The sequence below is a fragment of the Jaculus jaculus genome, chromosome 15 (genome assembly GCF_020740685.1).
Source record: "Jaculus jaculus isolate mJacJac1 chromosome 15, mJacJac1.mat.Y.cur, whole genome shotgun sequence".
In the NCBI taxonomy this organism is placed as follows: domain Eukaryota; kingdom Metazoa; phylum Chordata; class Mammalia; order Rodentia; family Dipodidae; genus Jaculus; species Jaculus jaculus.
In genome coordinates this window covers 16,670,860-16,686,957 of record NC_059116.1, presented here as the reverse complement: position 1 = coordinate 16,686,957, position 16,098 = coordinate 16,670,860, and the positions used below count along the sequence as shown (strand labels likewise).

The 16,098-nt window shown below is 44.6% G+C and overlaps 1 protein-coding gene across 3 annotated transcripts in view; it reads left to right on the top strand.

Annotated features, from left to right (window-relative positions):
- Fbxo15 (F-box protein 15) overlaps positions 1–10,434 on the top strand; it is a 51,699-nt gene extending 41,265 nt beyond the window's left edge. For all 3 annotated transcript variants that reach the window (XM_045135172.1, XM_004654640.2, XM_045135173.1), the window contains 2 exons: positions 3,743–3,867; positions 10,058–10,434. In XM_045135172.1, the coding sequence (XP_044991107.1) occupies positions 3,743–3,867; positions 10,058–10,327 (395 nt within the window). In that variant the 3' untranslated portion in view covers positions 10,328–10,434. The remainder of the gene's footprint in view (positions 1–3,742; positions 3,868–10,057) is intronic.
- Positions 10,435–16,098: the final 5,664 nt, after the last annotated feature.

The following is a 16,098-nucleotide window of genomic DNA, read 5'->3' as shown; positions in this document are numbered from 1 at the left end:
TTCATTATGTCCCACCTTGTTTATGTCCTATCTATGAAGCAGGATTGGACTTTTAATCACACCAAAATATGTTATTAGCAGAGCTGTTAATATGCTGCAGAACTCATGACATTTATTTCCAAAAGCTAGTTTTTTTTTGTTTTGTTTTTGAGGAAACAGATCTGACATGTAGAAACAATTCAGCGATCACCCTACTGAGGAAGGCCATCAGGGAAGTTGGGACAGGGGAGAGGGTATATAAGACTATAACCTATGTATTCAGTACAGTGAAATGCTCAGGTACATGTACTAGAGATTTAGGCAGAGAAAGAGACCCCTGTTTCTCTTGGCTGAAACCTGGAACTAGAATTGATGGGTCATAAGATAAATTGATGTATAAGAAATTGCTAATTTTTTTGAGTGGTTATACCATTTTGCTATTCCTACCCAGGGTGAAAGACTTTGTTCCATATCCTGGCCAACATTTGATCGTGTTGGTTTTTAATTTTAGCAATTCTGGTCTGAGCTGGTAATAGCTCATTTTGGTTATAATTTACATTTACTGATTACTGTAGATGTTGGGTACTTTTTCTTGTCTATTTTATTAAAAATGTTTATTTGTAGGGAGAGATGGGGAGAGGGAGAAAGGGAGGAGAGATTGAGGTTGTGTGTCCAGGGCCTCTTGCCACCGCAGACAAATCCCAGACACATGTGTCACTTTGTTCATCAGCTTTACACAGTTAACTGGGGAATTAAACTAGGGCTCCCAGACTTGGCAAGCAAGCATCTTCAACTGCTGAGTCATCTATCTCCCCAGGCCCTCACGTGTTTTTTCTTTTCAAAATATCAAATTTTTTGTTTCTTTTTAAAAAGAGTTATCCTGGGCTGGAGAGATTGCTTAGTGGTTAAGGCACTTGCCTGTGAAGCTTAAGAACCCCTGTTCACTTCTCCAGGTCCCACGTAAGCCAGATGCACAGGTGGCGCTTACCTCTGGAGTTCGTTTGTAGTGGCTGGAGGTCCTGGTGCACCCGTTCTGTCTCCCTCCCCCTCTCTTTTGCTCTAATAAATAAATCTTTAAAAAGTTCTGTTAGCAGTTCTTTATATACTCTGAATGTCATTCTTTTGTTATGCATACATTGTAAATTTATTCGTAGTCCTACTTTCTTCATGGCATGTAGTGTGTGTGTGTGGACTGTATGTAGTGTGTGCACATGTGCACAGATGCACACACCCCATGCAGGCCTGTGTGGAGACGAGAGGAGAACATTGGGCATCCTCCTCTGTTACTCATCTGTTTATTTCCTTGAGACGAAATCCCTCCACCTGCAGCTGCCACTTTTCAGTCACCAAGCCCCAGAGATTCTCTGGTTCTGCTCCCCACAGGAGTGGGGTTACCGAGGTGCTTGACCGTGTGTGCCATTGAGTCAAAAACTGGGGTGTTGTCAGGTCCTCCCAGGCCCTTGTGCTTAAGTGACAAGTCCTCGTATCTGCTGAGCCGCCTCCCTAGCCCCTTAGTGGTCTTGATGACTGCAAGTTTCTCTTAACTCTAACTTTTTCTTGATAGTTACTGTTTTCTTTTTCCTATTGTAAAACCCTGTGCTACCTGTGTTACTAAATGTTCTCCTGTTTCTCCTAGCTGCTTTATGATCTCAGCTCGTACTTTGGTCATTAATTCATACCTAATCAATTTTGTGTATACTGTGTTGTGATAAATAAAGGTTCATGATTTTGTCGTGGTATTTAGTTGTTTGTGTACCATCTCTAGAAAAGACGTTCTTCTGACATTGGATCATTTTGATGCCGGTGTTGTTTAAATGTGGCAGAATGAAGTCTTTTGTATTATGCAGCTGCAGTGGGTACTGAGGGCCAGCAGAAAGAACGGGAACCCTTTTAGAGGCTTCAGCTTTACGGCTGTCCTAAACCGGTGGAATACCTGTCAACAGCAACTAACAGCAGGATTTACTGTCTACAGGGACCTCATGTTTCTTAGCTCAGACATATCTTTGAAGTGTTCTTAGTGGCCATGTTTGGGATCCATTTTCTGCATGCTCTGTGGAGTGCTATGGACTCGTGGTTTTCAGAACAGTGGTGCCCACTGCTGGTGCACAAACCTGAATGTGCTGCATCAGTGGGAGTCTCTGGAATCTGCATGTGGCTGTGCAGTAGGGCACAGCAGAGCGGAGTCATATCAGGTGCACTCAGAATGGCATGACTGTGCCACTTACTATATCCTCACTTTAGCCCATGGTGCAGTGGAGCTGCTGGGAAGGGGCACGTCATTTGGTATGCACTCCTACATGGGGGGAGAAGCAGGAAGGAGCTGACTCTTCTTGTTACTACTTAGTTGGAGAAGGAAATGTGGGCTGTCTGTGCACAAGGTGCTAGAGTGGCCACTGAAGCTAAGAGTGTCCTGTAGGGCTCCAAGTGGTCACTTCTGATGGTGCCTCTCGCTTCACAGCCACTGTGTGGTAGAGGAGGCCCCTTGAAAAGCATAGGCTGTAACCTTTAGCTGCTCTTGAGTCTGAAAACATTGTGAAACCTTTTTGGGATTGAGCTTTGTTCCCAAGACAAGATGACATTGACTTTTGTATCCTGTGAAGTAAACCATGAGGTGAAGCACATGTTCTTTTCTCCATGTTCACCTTCTGCATTGTCCTGTGCCCCACACCTCACCTTAATGCAGACCTATGTCTCTGGAGCAGTCCTGAGTACAAGTAAAGATGCTCCTGTGCTGCCATGCACGGTGTGCTGAGCGTCTGTGAAGTGCATCTTTCTAGGGGCTGGCTCGAGCTTCCAGCTCCACTCTGTCGACCACAAGAGGCTTTGGGCAGCAGAGCACATGTGCTACATGGTGGTGGTGGCAGCAAGATTGCTGGTATTCATTTCTTGGATTAGAAGATGGGGTGCAGGGTTTGTCCTTGGGGTTTGTTAAGCACATGTAGAAGTTCTTACTCATTAATGAGCACATGTAGTGACACTTGTTTTATATATTGGGCCTTCCCTCATGTCCTCCTGTTCACCTGCCTTCAGTCCTTCGCTTTTTGGGATCAGCATTTACTACTGTCATTCTTTGCCATTTCTGCATCTGTTTCTTTAAGCTTAAAATTTCATTTTGACTTTTTTTTTTTTTTACTTCTATGACTGTTGGCTTGACTGAGTCAAAGAATTGGCACTGTTGGAAGGTGGTGGAACTTACATGAGGTAGGGCCTAATGGGAGGTCTTCAGGTCATTGGGGCGATGTGCCCTTGAAGGAGATTTTAGGGTCCTAGTTTCTTTATTTCTGTGTTGCCTTGACGTACTTAAAATTACCTCTAAACATTTCCATCTGTGACATAATGCTCACTACAGTCTTGAAAGCAATGGGGTCTTTCTGCTGTGGACTGAAACATTCAAAACTGTGAGCCAATGGAAGCCTTCAGTTTTACTAGTTACTTGGTAATGGGGCTGGCCAGCATAGTAGATGAACGGAGCCTTTGCTTTTCCTTTAGTGACGGGGTACAGATCCAGGCTTACTGCAGTCATCCTCCCTCCACTCACTCTTGACGTTGCATCTCAGACACATGCACATTATTCTGACTCTGAGATTCACATGTACTCTTGTGGCCTCATGATAGGGTCCAGGGTCATCTGTGCCCATGTCCTCAGGGAGGAGAACTTCACAGTAGGAGGCATACCTTGTGGAATGGCCAGTTTAAAGATGCTTGCCTTGGTGTTTCACACTGAAATGAAATGTAATAACTTCAGTAACCTTAATTCTTTCAGGGTGCATTGAGAATGGATATGTGAAGTTCATGGCGATAAATTTTAAAAATAACAAAGAACACCTACCTCTTATTGGAAAACCTGGCCTTGCTTGGAAAACTAATGTGTTTGATGGCTTCATAGAGGTAAAGAGCAATTCTTCAAGTAACCTTGCTTATGCATAATGAATAGGAGTCTGTTAGTGTACTAATGGGTATAAATGAGCACTGATTAATGAGCAGGTATATACTACTCCTTGGAAGTGCAGGATCTGTTCTGCTCTCTGTACATTTGTACACTTTCTTTTTTGCCAAATGATACCTTTGTAATTGCTCTTCATGGTGTGTGGTGGAATCGGATGGATGGGCTGACTGCAGAAAAGTTTCCAGGTCACTGTTGACTGACTGCTCCCTCCATTCTCTCACTGCCTGTCTGTCTGTCCTATCCTGTCCAGAGACAGTGTAGCTGAAAGCTGGTCCATACCAGTAGCATTTATTTAAAGCATTGTCCTCTTTCTGTACTATTGCAGTTTTGCATTCTTGTTCCAGGTATTTCATTGAGCAGTTAAATAAAAATTAGCTTCCTGCAGGGAAGAGCTGGCCTGGTTTTGGGAATTGTCAGGTGGGGAGGAAGAGCAGGTGGGAAGGTGTCCCATGGTTCTGTTCTCTGGTGTGAGTATGAGCCCACAGCTGCCCCGAATCACTTTTGTCTCCGTCTTCACTGCATGGACGAGTCAGGGTTCGAAGTCTGGAACCAGCAGGCTTATCCCTGTGACACCTGTACAGAGGGTTCTCATAGTGTTCGTTTTGCCTTTTGTGTGTGGACACCTGGGTAGAGCTGACAGTGAGGTGACTGAGACCAAGAATGTGTTGCCGAGGGGCCCCATCTCCTGAGCCACTTGGTATTTGGCATGCTAAGATATTTTCTCCATCCTGTTTATCTCTAAACAAATGTTAAGCCTTGGTAAACATTGTGTATATCACATACCAATGAATGTTGTTCATGTATTTTTGAGCCAGACCCAGCTTTGGTTTTTCTGAGATGCACTGAGATGCTGGGCTTGCAGTAAAACTACGTGCTAAAATAAGTAGTAAAATAAAAATGGACCTTGAGGACCAAGAAAGGCAGAATATAAATATGACAAACTTAAAACATCAGGGTAAACAATTAATTTGTTCTGTTTTCTGGTAATTTAGAGCAAGATTAAAGCAGTCCTTTGATCTCTGTGGAGTCAAAAAGGAAAATAGAGTAATTATACCAAGAAGCCAAGCTCTATTGCAGCTCTGCTGTTAAAACAAACAGTTTCCCATGGACTGAATAAGACAGATACATCAGGAACAGCCCTTTAGTGGCAAGAGTGCTAGGAGAGTTCTGTAGCAGTTCTAATGAAGCTGCAACCCCATCTTCAACACACAACCCTCCAGTGAGCTCTAGCAATGCTTTTGTGCTGCTGTGAGGATAGGACTCAGGGACATGGGCTATTGGCAAAACAGCTGCCCCTGAAGGCAGGATTCTGAGTCCTTAAAGTAGGAGTGGATCGCTCTTCCCTGGACAGTTTCCCCATAAATCTCTCCTCTCAGATGAGCTTTGGGTGGAAGAATAACCCCTCTCCTGAATGGGAGGTGGGTGGGTTGGTCTGTATTTGCTGCCTACATATGGGGCCAGTATTAAGACTGAGTCAGCCTTGGAGTTCTCTAAGAAAATAGACAGATGAGTGGTGAGTGATGTCATTTTCCTTGTATTTGCTGTGAGTCCAGAAATTTCCCTGTAGAAATCTGATTACCCTAAGCATGGTGGATCAGTAGAATGGATTAAAAAAAAATTGGCTTTAAAGATTTAGCCTCTCTTTTTCTTTCTTTCCTTTTAGCTAGGGCATATGATAGAAACAGATTTTAGCTAGGTATGATAACTCATGTCTGTAATCCCAGCACTGGGGAGGCTGAGGTAGGAGGATTGCCATTAGTACAAGTCTAGCTTGGGCTACAGAGTGAGAGCTTGTCTCTAAAAAAACTTTAGGGGCTGAAGAGATTGTTCAGTGGTTAAAGGCACTAACTTACAGAGCCTATGTGCTTGGTTTGAGTCCCTAGATGCACAAGGTGCGAAGATTTCAGTAGCAATTAGCCCTGGTGTGCCTGTGCACACACATACGCAAGGGAATGAATGAATAAAAATTTAGGTATGCATGACTATTAAAAACTGAAATAAAATACAAGCTGTTTTTCCTAGATATTGAAGTCTAATACTTAAAATGGGCTGATAAGAAATTATGTTATCCAAATATGATTCTTACAAGAAAAACAGAAACAGGAAGAGAACATTAATAATAATGGCAGAGGAAGCTGTCTTGTTGCATTGCTTTCTGTGAAGTGACATATGATCCTGACTGGTCTCTGCTCCTCGGGACTTCACTGTTCCCATTCAAAGTTAAATGTGGGGAGCCTCAGTACTGCCCCAGTACTGCTAGCCTGCTAAGGAAGGTATAAATGGGAAGCATCCTGAGCCTGGTCCCTGGAGCATAACTTCACAGCTCACATGTACATGGGGGGGGTAGATTGTTCATCTTTAAAATCCAGAAAAGCAAACACGAGATTAGCTTTTCCCCTTTTTAAGTCAAGTTATATTATTTAAATTCATTTTATAGATGCGTACAGTGGCTGAACATCAGGGATGGGTGCCCTGTGGATGGTTACTCGCTGTTCTGTTCATGGCTTAGGATAGCTAGACCTCCCCACCCCACCTTTGTCAATGTAGCCAGGCCGCAGTCTTCCACACAGTTCACAGTGAAGTATTCTCTTGATCTGTCTATCTCAGTTCCTACCAGAATTTCGGATGGACACATTTTCTTTTGGTAGGGTTTTCTCATGTATGTCTTTCTTTTATTCTTTCATTCCTTGGCATTTTTGGTGTTGCTTTAATGTTACTTTTACATCTACATTGAGCTTGGCATCAGTTTGAATTTAACCCAGACATATTAGTGTAACTCTTTGGTTCTCCATGTAGGATTCAGCAGAGCCTGCTGTGGGCAGATCCTAGGTTGAACAGGCTACAGTGGCTGAGTCTCATTGAAAAGTGCTTAGGCCACTTTCTGGGGTGTGCTGCCTGTGTGAGTAAGCTGCTCATGCCTTTAAACCAGCCACTTTTGGAAGCATAGGATATTCTTACCTGTAGAGGTGCTTTATCTCCCAGATATGGTTGTTTGAGCCATGAGGTATTTCATGAGGACCAGAGCTGAATGGAGCCCTGCCCAAGTGCCTCTAGTGTTTGCTTCTACTGGGCTTGCTAAGCTGACTGACTGACTCCTTGTGCTTCTGGAGGCAGGAGTGTGGGATGAATGAGCTGGTGTTTCTTTTATGTGGTGGAAGGACAAGGCAACCCTGTGAGGCCTCTTTTTATTGGGGTACTGATCCCATTTATTAGGGCTTTCCTCTAGACTTACTCCCTTAGTAAGGGCTCAACATCCCTGTATTATAACACAGGGTATTAGGTTTCAAGATAGGAGCTGTGACCCACACACGTTTGGACCTCAGCACTTGTACTCGGAGCAGTGGCAATGGAGATGGGAAAGGATGAATTCACTTGAAGGACATTCATGGTCTGAAAGTAGGCTCAAGTGGAAGGTGTGAGGGGCAAGAGGTGCCAGGATGATGCCAGGTTCAAGCTTGCACAACCATGATCTGTGATGACCTCTTCATTGACCATGGACTGACTGGGACAGCTCTTATGGAATGGTCATGGGATTGGATAGAGTCATACTGATGAACTCTGGGGCATCTGTTGAGCAAGAACTTGGATATTTGGGTCTTTAACTTTGAAAAGAAGTATGCTGTTGGGATTGCCAGGCTAATACCCGACTTGTGTTGATTGAGTCCATTGGGAGTAGGGGTGTTGTAGATGGTGAAACCAGGCTGTGCGGGTGACACTAGTGCGCCTCGCGGACTGTATTTGAGAAAAAGTTTTTGAAGGACGCCAGATGCTGCAGAGGAGGAAACAGACGTGCCCGCTGCACTTGGTGGCCCTAGGAGAGGCGTTTTATTGAGTGCGAGGAGGAAGCTAGGTCAGAGTGGTTTACGTGTGAGCTGGAGGTTAGGAATTGGGCAACCAAGGAAAGACAGAAGTCTGCCTGCAAAGAGGAAAGAGGAGAGGAAAAGGTAAAGGCTGGTGGGGCCTAGGGAGGCTGTACCTCACTCCCCGCTGCAGGAGTCATGAGGACATGTCTGAAAGTTAGCATGCGATGGGACGGGGGAAAGTACCCACTGTGTGAGAGAGGTTGCATTTTTGTGGGGGGAATGGAGAGGAGCAGAGGTATCTTAACTCCCATCTGATTAAAGCACATTTAACATGAGGTGTAGGTAAGGAGAGGGCAGGAACAGGTCAGCAGGCTTGTGTGTCTGGTGTTGGAAAGACAAGAAAGGTGCCTTTCTCACCTTTCTGGGAAAAAGTAAGTGATGTGCAGAGAAACCTTCAAGGAAGGTGCAGACGGTTGAAGGAGGGGATGAGGTTTGGCAGTTCAGAGAGGAGAGAGGGGTCTGCCTTCACGTAGCAGTAGAGAGGGGTGTGCCTTCACGTAGCAGTAGAGAGGGGTCTGCCTTCACGTAGCAGTAGAGAGGGGTCTGCCTTCACGTAGCAGTAGAGAGGGGTGTGCCTTCAAGTAGCAGTAGAGAGGGGTCTACCTTCAAGTAGCAGTAGAGAGGGGTCTGCCTTCAAGTAGCAGTAGAGAGGGGTGTGCCTTCAAGTAGCAGTAGAGAGGGGTGTGCCTTCAAGTAGCAGTAGAGAGAGTGTGCCTTCAAGTAGCAGTAGAGAGGGTGTGCCTTCAAGTAGCAGTAGAGAGGGGTCTACCTTCAAGTAGCAGTAGAGAGGGGTCTGCCTTCAAGTAGCAGTAGAGAGGGTGTGCCTTCAAGTAGCAGTAGAGAGAGTGTGCCTTCAAGTAGCAGTAGAGAGGGTGTGCCTTCAAGTAGCAGTAGAGAGGGGTCTACCTTCAAGTAGCAGTAGAGAGGGGTGTGCCTTCAAGTAGCAGTAGAGAGGGTGTGCCTTCAAGTAGCAGTAGGACCCACAGGCTGACGAGCATGGTTGTGGATGCTCAGAATCCCATCAGCTCTGTGCCAGGCTCTGCCACAGTGCTGGGCACTCAGATCTCAAAATAAAACAGCTAGGCTCATCCAGGGCCTGGCTTTGGTAGATTCAGCTGCCATGTTTAGGGAGAGAGAAAAGGGGTGCATGCATCAGTGAGAGGGCCCATTTATGAAGGAAAGTGAAATCTAAGGTGACTGAGGAGGAGGGTTGAAGGGCTGGTGATCCAGGAGTCACAATCCGTGCTTTTCAAACCTTTTCAGAGCTTTCACAATCCCCCCCCCCATCACACACACATACAGCTGTGTAGTCTAGGCAAAGGTTCAGAAACAACTTAGTTTGCTGTGTGCAGTGCATGCTGACTTTTTTGTTTAATTTTAACATACAATTTTGCCTCACTACATATATTTCAGGATGCACCATTAGCCATGGCTTGCAGTGAGAACAAGCTGGTGGATCCAAAGAACAGCAGGAGGGGAGGTGGGAGTAGCTGAGTGACTAAGTGGGAAGGTGAAGAGATGCACTTAGAAAGCAGGGCCTACAGTGTTGATGTTGGAAGCACAGTGCTTATAGGAAGTGGTATGTCTGGAGATAAATCCGTGGAAGTGAGTAACTCGAGGAGTAGACCATAGGAACCACATAGCTCAGGACTTGGTAGTCAGAGGCACTGGCAAGCTGCTTCAGGATCCCCATGGGGTGGTTGGCATCTCGGGGCTCTGGTGAGTCTGAGGAGTACGAGAGAGGGAGACACAGAGACAGGCAATGAGCCTGTGTGAGGAGCCAGGTAAGCGGCACATTGGCAAACAGCAGAGGGATGAATGGAGCAAGGGTGGAAAAGTTTGAAACTTCAATGAAGTAAGAGTCTTTAAGAGTAGGAGGTGACCATCTGTCAGTGGCACTGGTGGTACTGAGAAGCCAGGAGAACAATCCTGTTGCTCTCCAGTGGCCTTTATGCTTAGAAGCATGGCACGATCCATATCGATCCTTTGTGGAACTCCAGTTGCCTCTAGACTGTGAAACTGGGCGGCAGGGGCATTTGTCTCATCAGCACTGACTTGTCCCAGCCACACGTGAATATCAGAACGAGTGTGAGTGCTGACAGGAGACGCAGTAAGGACTAGCTACAGTCAACAGTAAGAACAGGTCACACAGTGCTGCTGGTGACAGGGCTCTGGATTTTGAGGCCACATGTGACATTTCCAGTCACTTTTACAGAGTCCCAATTCTCTGTGAGAATGAGTCTAACTGGTCGTTTCTGGTTACTTTTAGAGCTGTTCTGTAATAGACATCACCTTGTTGGATGAGTACAGGAAGCCCTTCTGGTGCGTGAGTACTCCAGTGAGCATGCAGGCTGTATCCTGCCCCCTGGATGGCCCAAACTTCGTGGGGCACACATACTGTGTGGACTACATGGATGCAGAGGGAGGGGTGCATGCAGAGCTGGTATGGATCGAAGAGACAGAGGAGTTCTTCATTGTCAGCCTGGTCCTTTACCTCAGCGTAGAAAAAATAAACTACTGGTTTGGAACAAAATACTAAGTTGTTTTAGTAGTAGGTGGCAAGTTATTGTAATTACTGAGCTGTATCTTTTTTACTGGCAGCTTTGTTCTTATTGTTCGAAGTTAAAATAAAGCATATCTGTTGAACTCTGGTGTCTTTTTATTGCCCCTTAGAAATGGTGGTTTGTGGCCAGTTTAAAGTTAATATTTAGAATACTAGGTTACATTTCAAAACAGCATATCCCAAAATGATTCATACAAGACAAAAAGAATGCTTACTTCTGCCCTTGATTAAAATACAAGGAAATTAACCTAAGGCAAGAAATGATCAAGAAAGTGATTTCAGATTGGCTTTGGATCAGATGATGCTGGAGGAACAGAGGGTGAAATTTGATGACGGAAAGGCAGGCTGTTGGGTCGTAGTGTCTTGTGTGGGCTAATTTCCCAATGCTGATTACATTTAGAGAGTCTAAATGATGGGTATACATACAGTTTGTCATCGTTTCACAACTGGTGTGTGTATTGTATGCACGTGTAGTGCTGATAGAGCGCCCAGTGTGCATCCTTTGTGCTGAGCCTAGACACCGTCAGTCCCATTCCGCTCGCACACTTGTTTTCCCTTGAGTCTTACTGATTCCAGAGTGTGCCACTTTTCATGAGCCCCAGCAATTCTCCCATCTCCTCCCTGCAGGACTGAAGCTACAGACGTGTGCCCACATCCCACTATTTACGTGGGTACTGGGAAAACCAAAATTGAGAAGCTTTAGGTCCTTTTGCTTGTGTAGAAAATGCATTTAACTGCTGAGCTATCTCTCCAAACCTTAGTTTTACAACTTTTCTTTTTTTTTTTTTTGGTTTAGGATAGTATTAATAAGCATTTGAAAGGTTTGTGGGTTTTTTTGTTTTGTTCTGTTTGTTTGTTCATTCTGTTTTTGAAGCAGGGTCTCACTCTAGCCCAGAATGACCAGGAACCCTGTAGCCCAGGCTAACCGAAACTCACAATGACTCTCCTACCTCAGCCTTCCAAGTGCTGGGATTATAGCTGTGAATCACTATGCCCAGCTAAACCTTTCTGTTTAGTATCTTTTAATTCTTTACACAGCATTTCATATCCCAAGCTAGCCTGGAGCTCATTACATAGACCAGGCCATCCTCCAGCTGAAAATCTTCCTGCTTCAACTTCTCAGGTGGTAGGATTACAAAAGTATGCCACTAGACTTGGCTACTGCAAGATTTCTTTAGGCATGGAGGAAGTCCTTAGTGTAAGACACACAAGGCTTCTGGTAATATTAGGGTTGCTGAAAGCATCTTTGCCAACTCTGTACTGGAGGAAAGTAAGAAAATGTCTAACAAAATAAGGAGCAATCAACTCTTACCTACGTCATCATAATGTTGGATACTATAAGAAGAAGTTAGTCTTTGTGTGTGTATGGCTGAGATAATCCCAGATAGTTATAAAACTCGCAGAAACATTTACACTTTGCTTCCTTTTCAACTTCTTTGCATCATTTTGGGCTACCACAATATCTAGACAATTATCTGCTTCCATCCTATAAATAAGTAAGACAGACACATTCATTATGAAATTGTAAATAAAATTTAGACATTAAACTGAGGTACTAAATGTCTAAATCTAGGTGAAACAAAAGCCTACAACTTTTAATTTTTTATGACACAGAGAGAATTGGCATACCAGGGCCTCCAGCCACCGCACTCAAACTCCAGATGCATGTGCCACCGTGTACACATGTGCATGACCTTGTGTGCTTGCACCATTGTGTGTCTGGCTTATGTGGGATCTGGAGAGTTGAACATGTGTGCTTAGGCTTTGCAGGCAAGCACCTTAACCACTAAGCCATCTCTCCAGCCCCTAAGCATATAGCTATCCTTGAACTCACAGTGCTGGGATTAAAAGTGTGTACCACCATGCCTGGCACTTAAGTTTTTTGTTTTTATTTACTAGAGAAAGAGAGAGAGAGAGAGAGAGAGAGAGAGAGAAAGAGAAAATCAGCACACCAGGACCTCCAGTCAGTACACAAACATCAGATGCATGCACTGCCTTGTGCATCTTGCTTACATGGATCCTAGGGAATCGAATCAGGGTTCTTTGGCTTTGCAGGCAAATGCCTTAACTGCTAAGCCATCTCTCCAGCCCAGCACCTAACATTTTAATAATCATGAAACTGTTCAAAGATGAACAGTTATTGTTGAAATGAAAACTGTTCCTGTTTCCTCATGGTCTGTCTTGCTTAGGATCCTTCTGTGTGTCACACATGACTGTGATTTTCCTGTTAGAGCTTTGCTTTGTTTTCATAAGTAAAGGTAATGGGGGTATAAAAAGCCAAATACACAATCCTTCTATATTCCTCCCATGCCCATGTAACCAAAGCAAGTGAGCTTGCTGGCATGCCGGCTCAGTCTTACCATGTGGTGCCCTCTTTCATGCTAGGATATAGCATGGGGCCCTTGGCAGATGCTGACCTGGCACTGGAGACTTCCTAGTCTCCAGAATCCTGAGCTAATTAATCTTTTTTTTTCTGAGGTAGGGTCTCACTCTGGCCCAGGCTGACCTGGAATTCACCATGGAATCTCAGGGTGCCCTCGAACTCACGGCAATCCTCCAACCTCTGCCTCCCAAGTGTTGGGATTAAAGGTGTGCGCCACCATGCCCAGCTAATCTTTTTTTTTTTTTTTAAATCTTGAATAATTGAAAATAATTTTACTATGTGAGCTTTCCTATTTGAACCAATTGTGCATTGGTCATATGCTCTTCATGTTATCTATTTTCTTATATTTACTCTCCTGCCCTCCTTTTCTTCTCAGTGGGGTTATTGGTATTTGCTATGGGGTCATGAATTCATCAGTCAGTCTCTGGGCTGGGGGTGGGACAGTGTAGTGCCTCAGGGTAGTCTCTTACAAGCTTTCCGCCCCCTCTTTCACAGTGTTCCTTGGCCCTTGGTAGGTGTGTTATAAGTCTGCTATGGAGTTGAGCTCTCTTCAACCCCCAGGTTTCTGCTTGGATGAGTTTTTAGTGTCCTCCATGTACTGTCACCTCTCTGGAGCCGTTTGTCATCAGCATAGCGGCTGTCAGCACTTGGTGAGTACCAGTAGCTCAGGCCAGCACTCAGCTCACTGCGCAGATGGGATGGGTGTCCCTTTGATTCCTGAAAGTGATGAGCAGAGGAGAAATGTTCAAACACTAAGGATTCACCTGGGCAAGAAGGCCAATGTCATTGCATGGTGAGGACAGGTCCTCATCTTGCACAGCTGACCTACCTTGGCTCATTCTCACTGTACCAGGGCCCGAGGGTCATCCTAAAAGGGAGCTCTCTGAATTGCCCCAAAGGCCAGTGTGTGTTTACTGGTTGACATACATAGTTGTCAGAGTGAAATGAGCAGAAAAACACTCCTATCTGTACAAACCTGATTCTGAAAAGTGCTCTTAGAAGCAAGCTAACACATGGTTATTTCTTGCCAAGTTAATATTGGTTGGAGAGAAAGTGAAGAGTTCACCACAGTAGCTTTAGTTTTTATTACAGAGAGCTTATTGTGTGCTAGGCGGTATGAAATAGCTCTCACTACACTTCCAAAACCCTGTGGGTGTATGGTGTGTATTGTAGTCAGCTCCACGTTGCTGGGATGAACTTCCAAACCAGACACAGTTTATAGGAGAAAGGAATTTATTTCAGTCTCACGGGGGAGTTCCATCAGTGGCCCATAAAAGGTGGCCCCCTTTTACAGATCCAAACAGAGAGAAAGACCACCAATCAGCTAGCACCACAAGCAAGCACAAAACTCTGGCAGCAAAGCAGCAGGAACTCAGGCAGAGCTCAGACCTCTGTGCAGACCTCTGTGCTAGAAATCAGAGCTGCCCCCAGTGACACCTCCTCCAGCCAGGCAGCCGGAGACAGGCAGTGATAAAACACCTGAGTCTATTGGGGCCGCGGTGTGCTGCATTCAAATCACCACTGTGTGCTAGTGACATCTCACCACCAGGAGCTGAGCTCAGGGAAGTCAGATAACCCGAGGGGCAGGCACATCTGGAGCCAGGGAGCACTAGGCTTGGCTTGATTCTGTAGACCTTGCAGTTGCTTGACGCCTTCCTGTGCACCGTGGGGTGTGTGTGTGTTGGGGGAGGGGATGCTGAAGATTCATCATGAACCTTTCCGACATGGAATGTACACAGACGTGCAGAGAAGCTAACTCAGGGATATACTTGTTAAAAGAATTGTGTCTGCTCAAGCAGGTTCAGGTTAGGAACCTCAGATAAGTGACAGACACCATGTGGCATCTGTCTTTCTGTGATTGTATGAGTTCGCTGAGTATGATCTGTTCTAAGTCTGTCCATTTTTCTACATGTGTCATTGTATAATTTTTCCTTACTGCTGAGTAGAATTCCATTGTGTAAATGTCCCATAGGGAATACATACAACCCCACTGAGGATCATCCTCAATGAAATGGGGCCAGGGATGAGGAAGAAGAGGTACCAACAAATGATGTATCCATGAAAAATATGTTAATAATAATAATAATAAATGAAGAAAAGAATTGCGTCTTGGGCTGGAGAGGTGGCTTAGCATTATGGTGCTTGTATGCAAAGCCTAAGGACTCAGATTTGATTCCCCAGTACCCATGTAAGCCATTTGCACAAAATGGTGTATACCTAGAGTTCGTTTGCAGTGGCTAGGGGCCCTGGTGCACCCACTCTCATTCTCGATATCTCTCCCTCTTTCTCTCATAAATAAATGAATGCATAAATAAATAAATAAATAAATAAATAAATAAAATAAATAAATAAAATATTTAAAAAGAATTGTGTCTTACCAATGAAACTGGTGTCCACTAACACTGAGAGTAGAATAATCAATTTGATGTGAAGAAACTAGGTGAAGGGATTGAGAGGATTTTGCAAGCTGCCACAGTGGATTTAATGCTGTCTTCAGGTATAAAAGGAGAACAGACCAGCAGACTAAATACAGAGCACAGAAGCAGAGGCACATAGACCAGCACCTGATTTATGGCAAAAGTGAGTCATGCAGAGAGGGGACGTTTTCATGGGTGGTGTGGGGATCTGATCTGGTGTATTGCCATCTGGAAGAAGAAAAAGGCAGTTACATCACCCCCAAACCAGGTGGACATTCCAGGTAGACTGTCTGGAGTCATCAGGACAGGGACCATAAACCATAGATAAGTTTGAATTACAGTAGTCACCTCAAGGACAACTGGCCAGCTCTCTTAGTTAAACTTTTAAATAATCATGGACAGAACTGGTTCCCCCTTTACATTGCCTTAGAAACTTGTAGCTCACTAATAAAACAAAAAGACCCAAGGTGGTATCAAACTGCATGCCAAAAAGCTTATAAAAGATACTGGCTTATCCTAATTGGGCAGAAGACATTGGAGAGCACGGAGCTCACCTCAGCCCACCAGTGTACATCAATGAATTCTCCACCTCTCTAAGTGACACTTGGGTTTCTCACTGACCTGAACACGGATTTTTCAGCAACATTTTCAGTTAAACACAATGAATAGTTTCTAGAGATTTGTTCTGTAATATCATTTTTATAGCCTACTGTCTGGGGCACTTACTAATTTACATAAAAGACAGAGCTCATGGCAAGCATGGCAGTCTTCCCATGTTCCAGGACCTCTGATGGGTACTGAGGTACCATTCTTTCACTTATAAGATATAGGACCTTCACTTTCCTAAGAAAGCATATCTTCTTTTGACAAGTCTTGCTGGAATATTCCTCTTCAAGTTAGAACCAATATCTGGCTTAAGTAACTATCTCAGATATGACTCATCACTT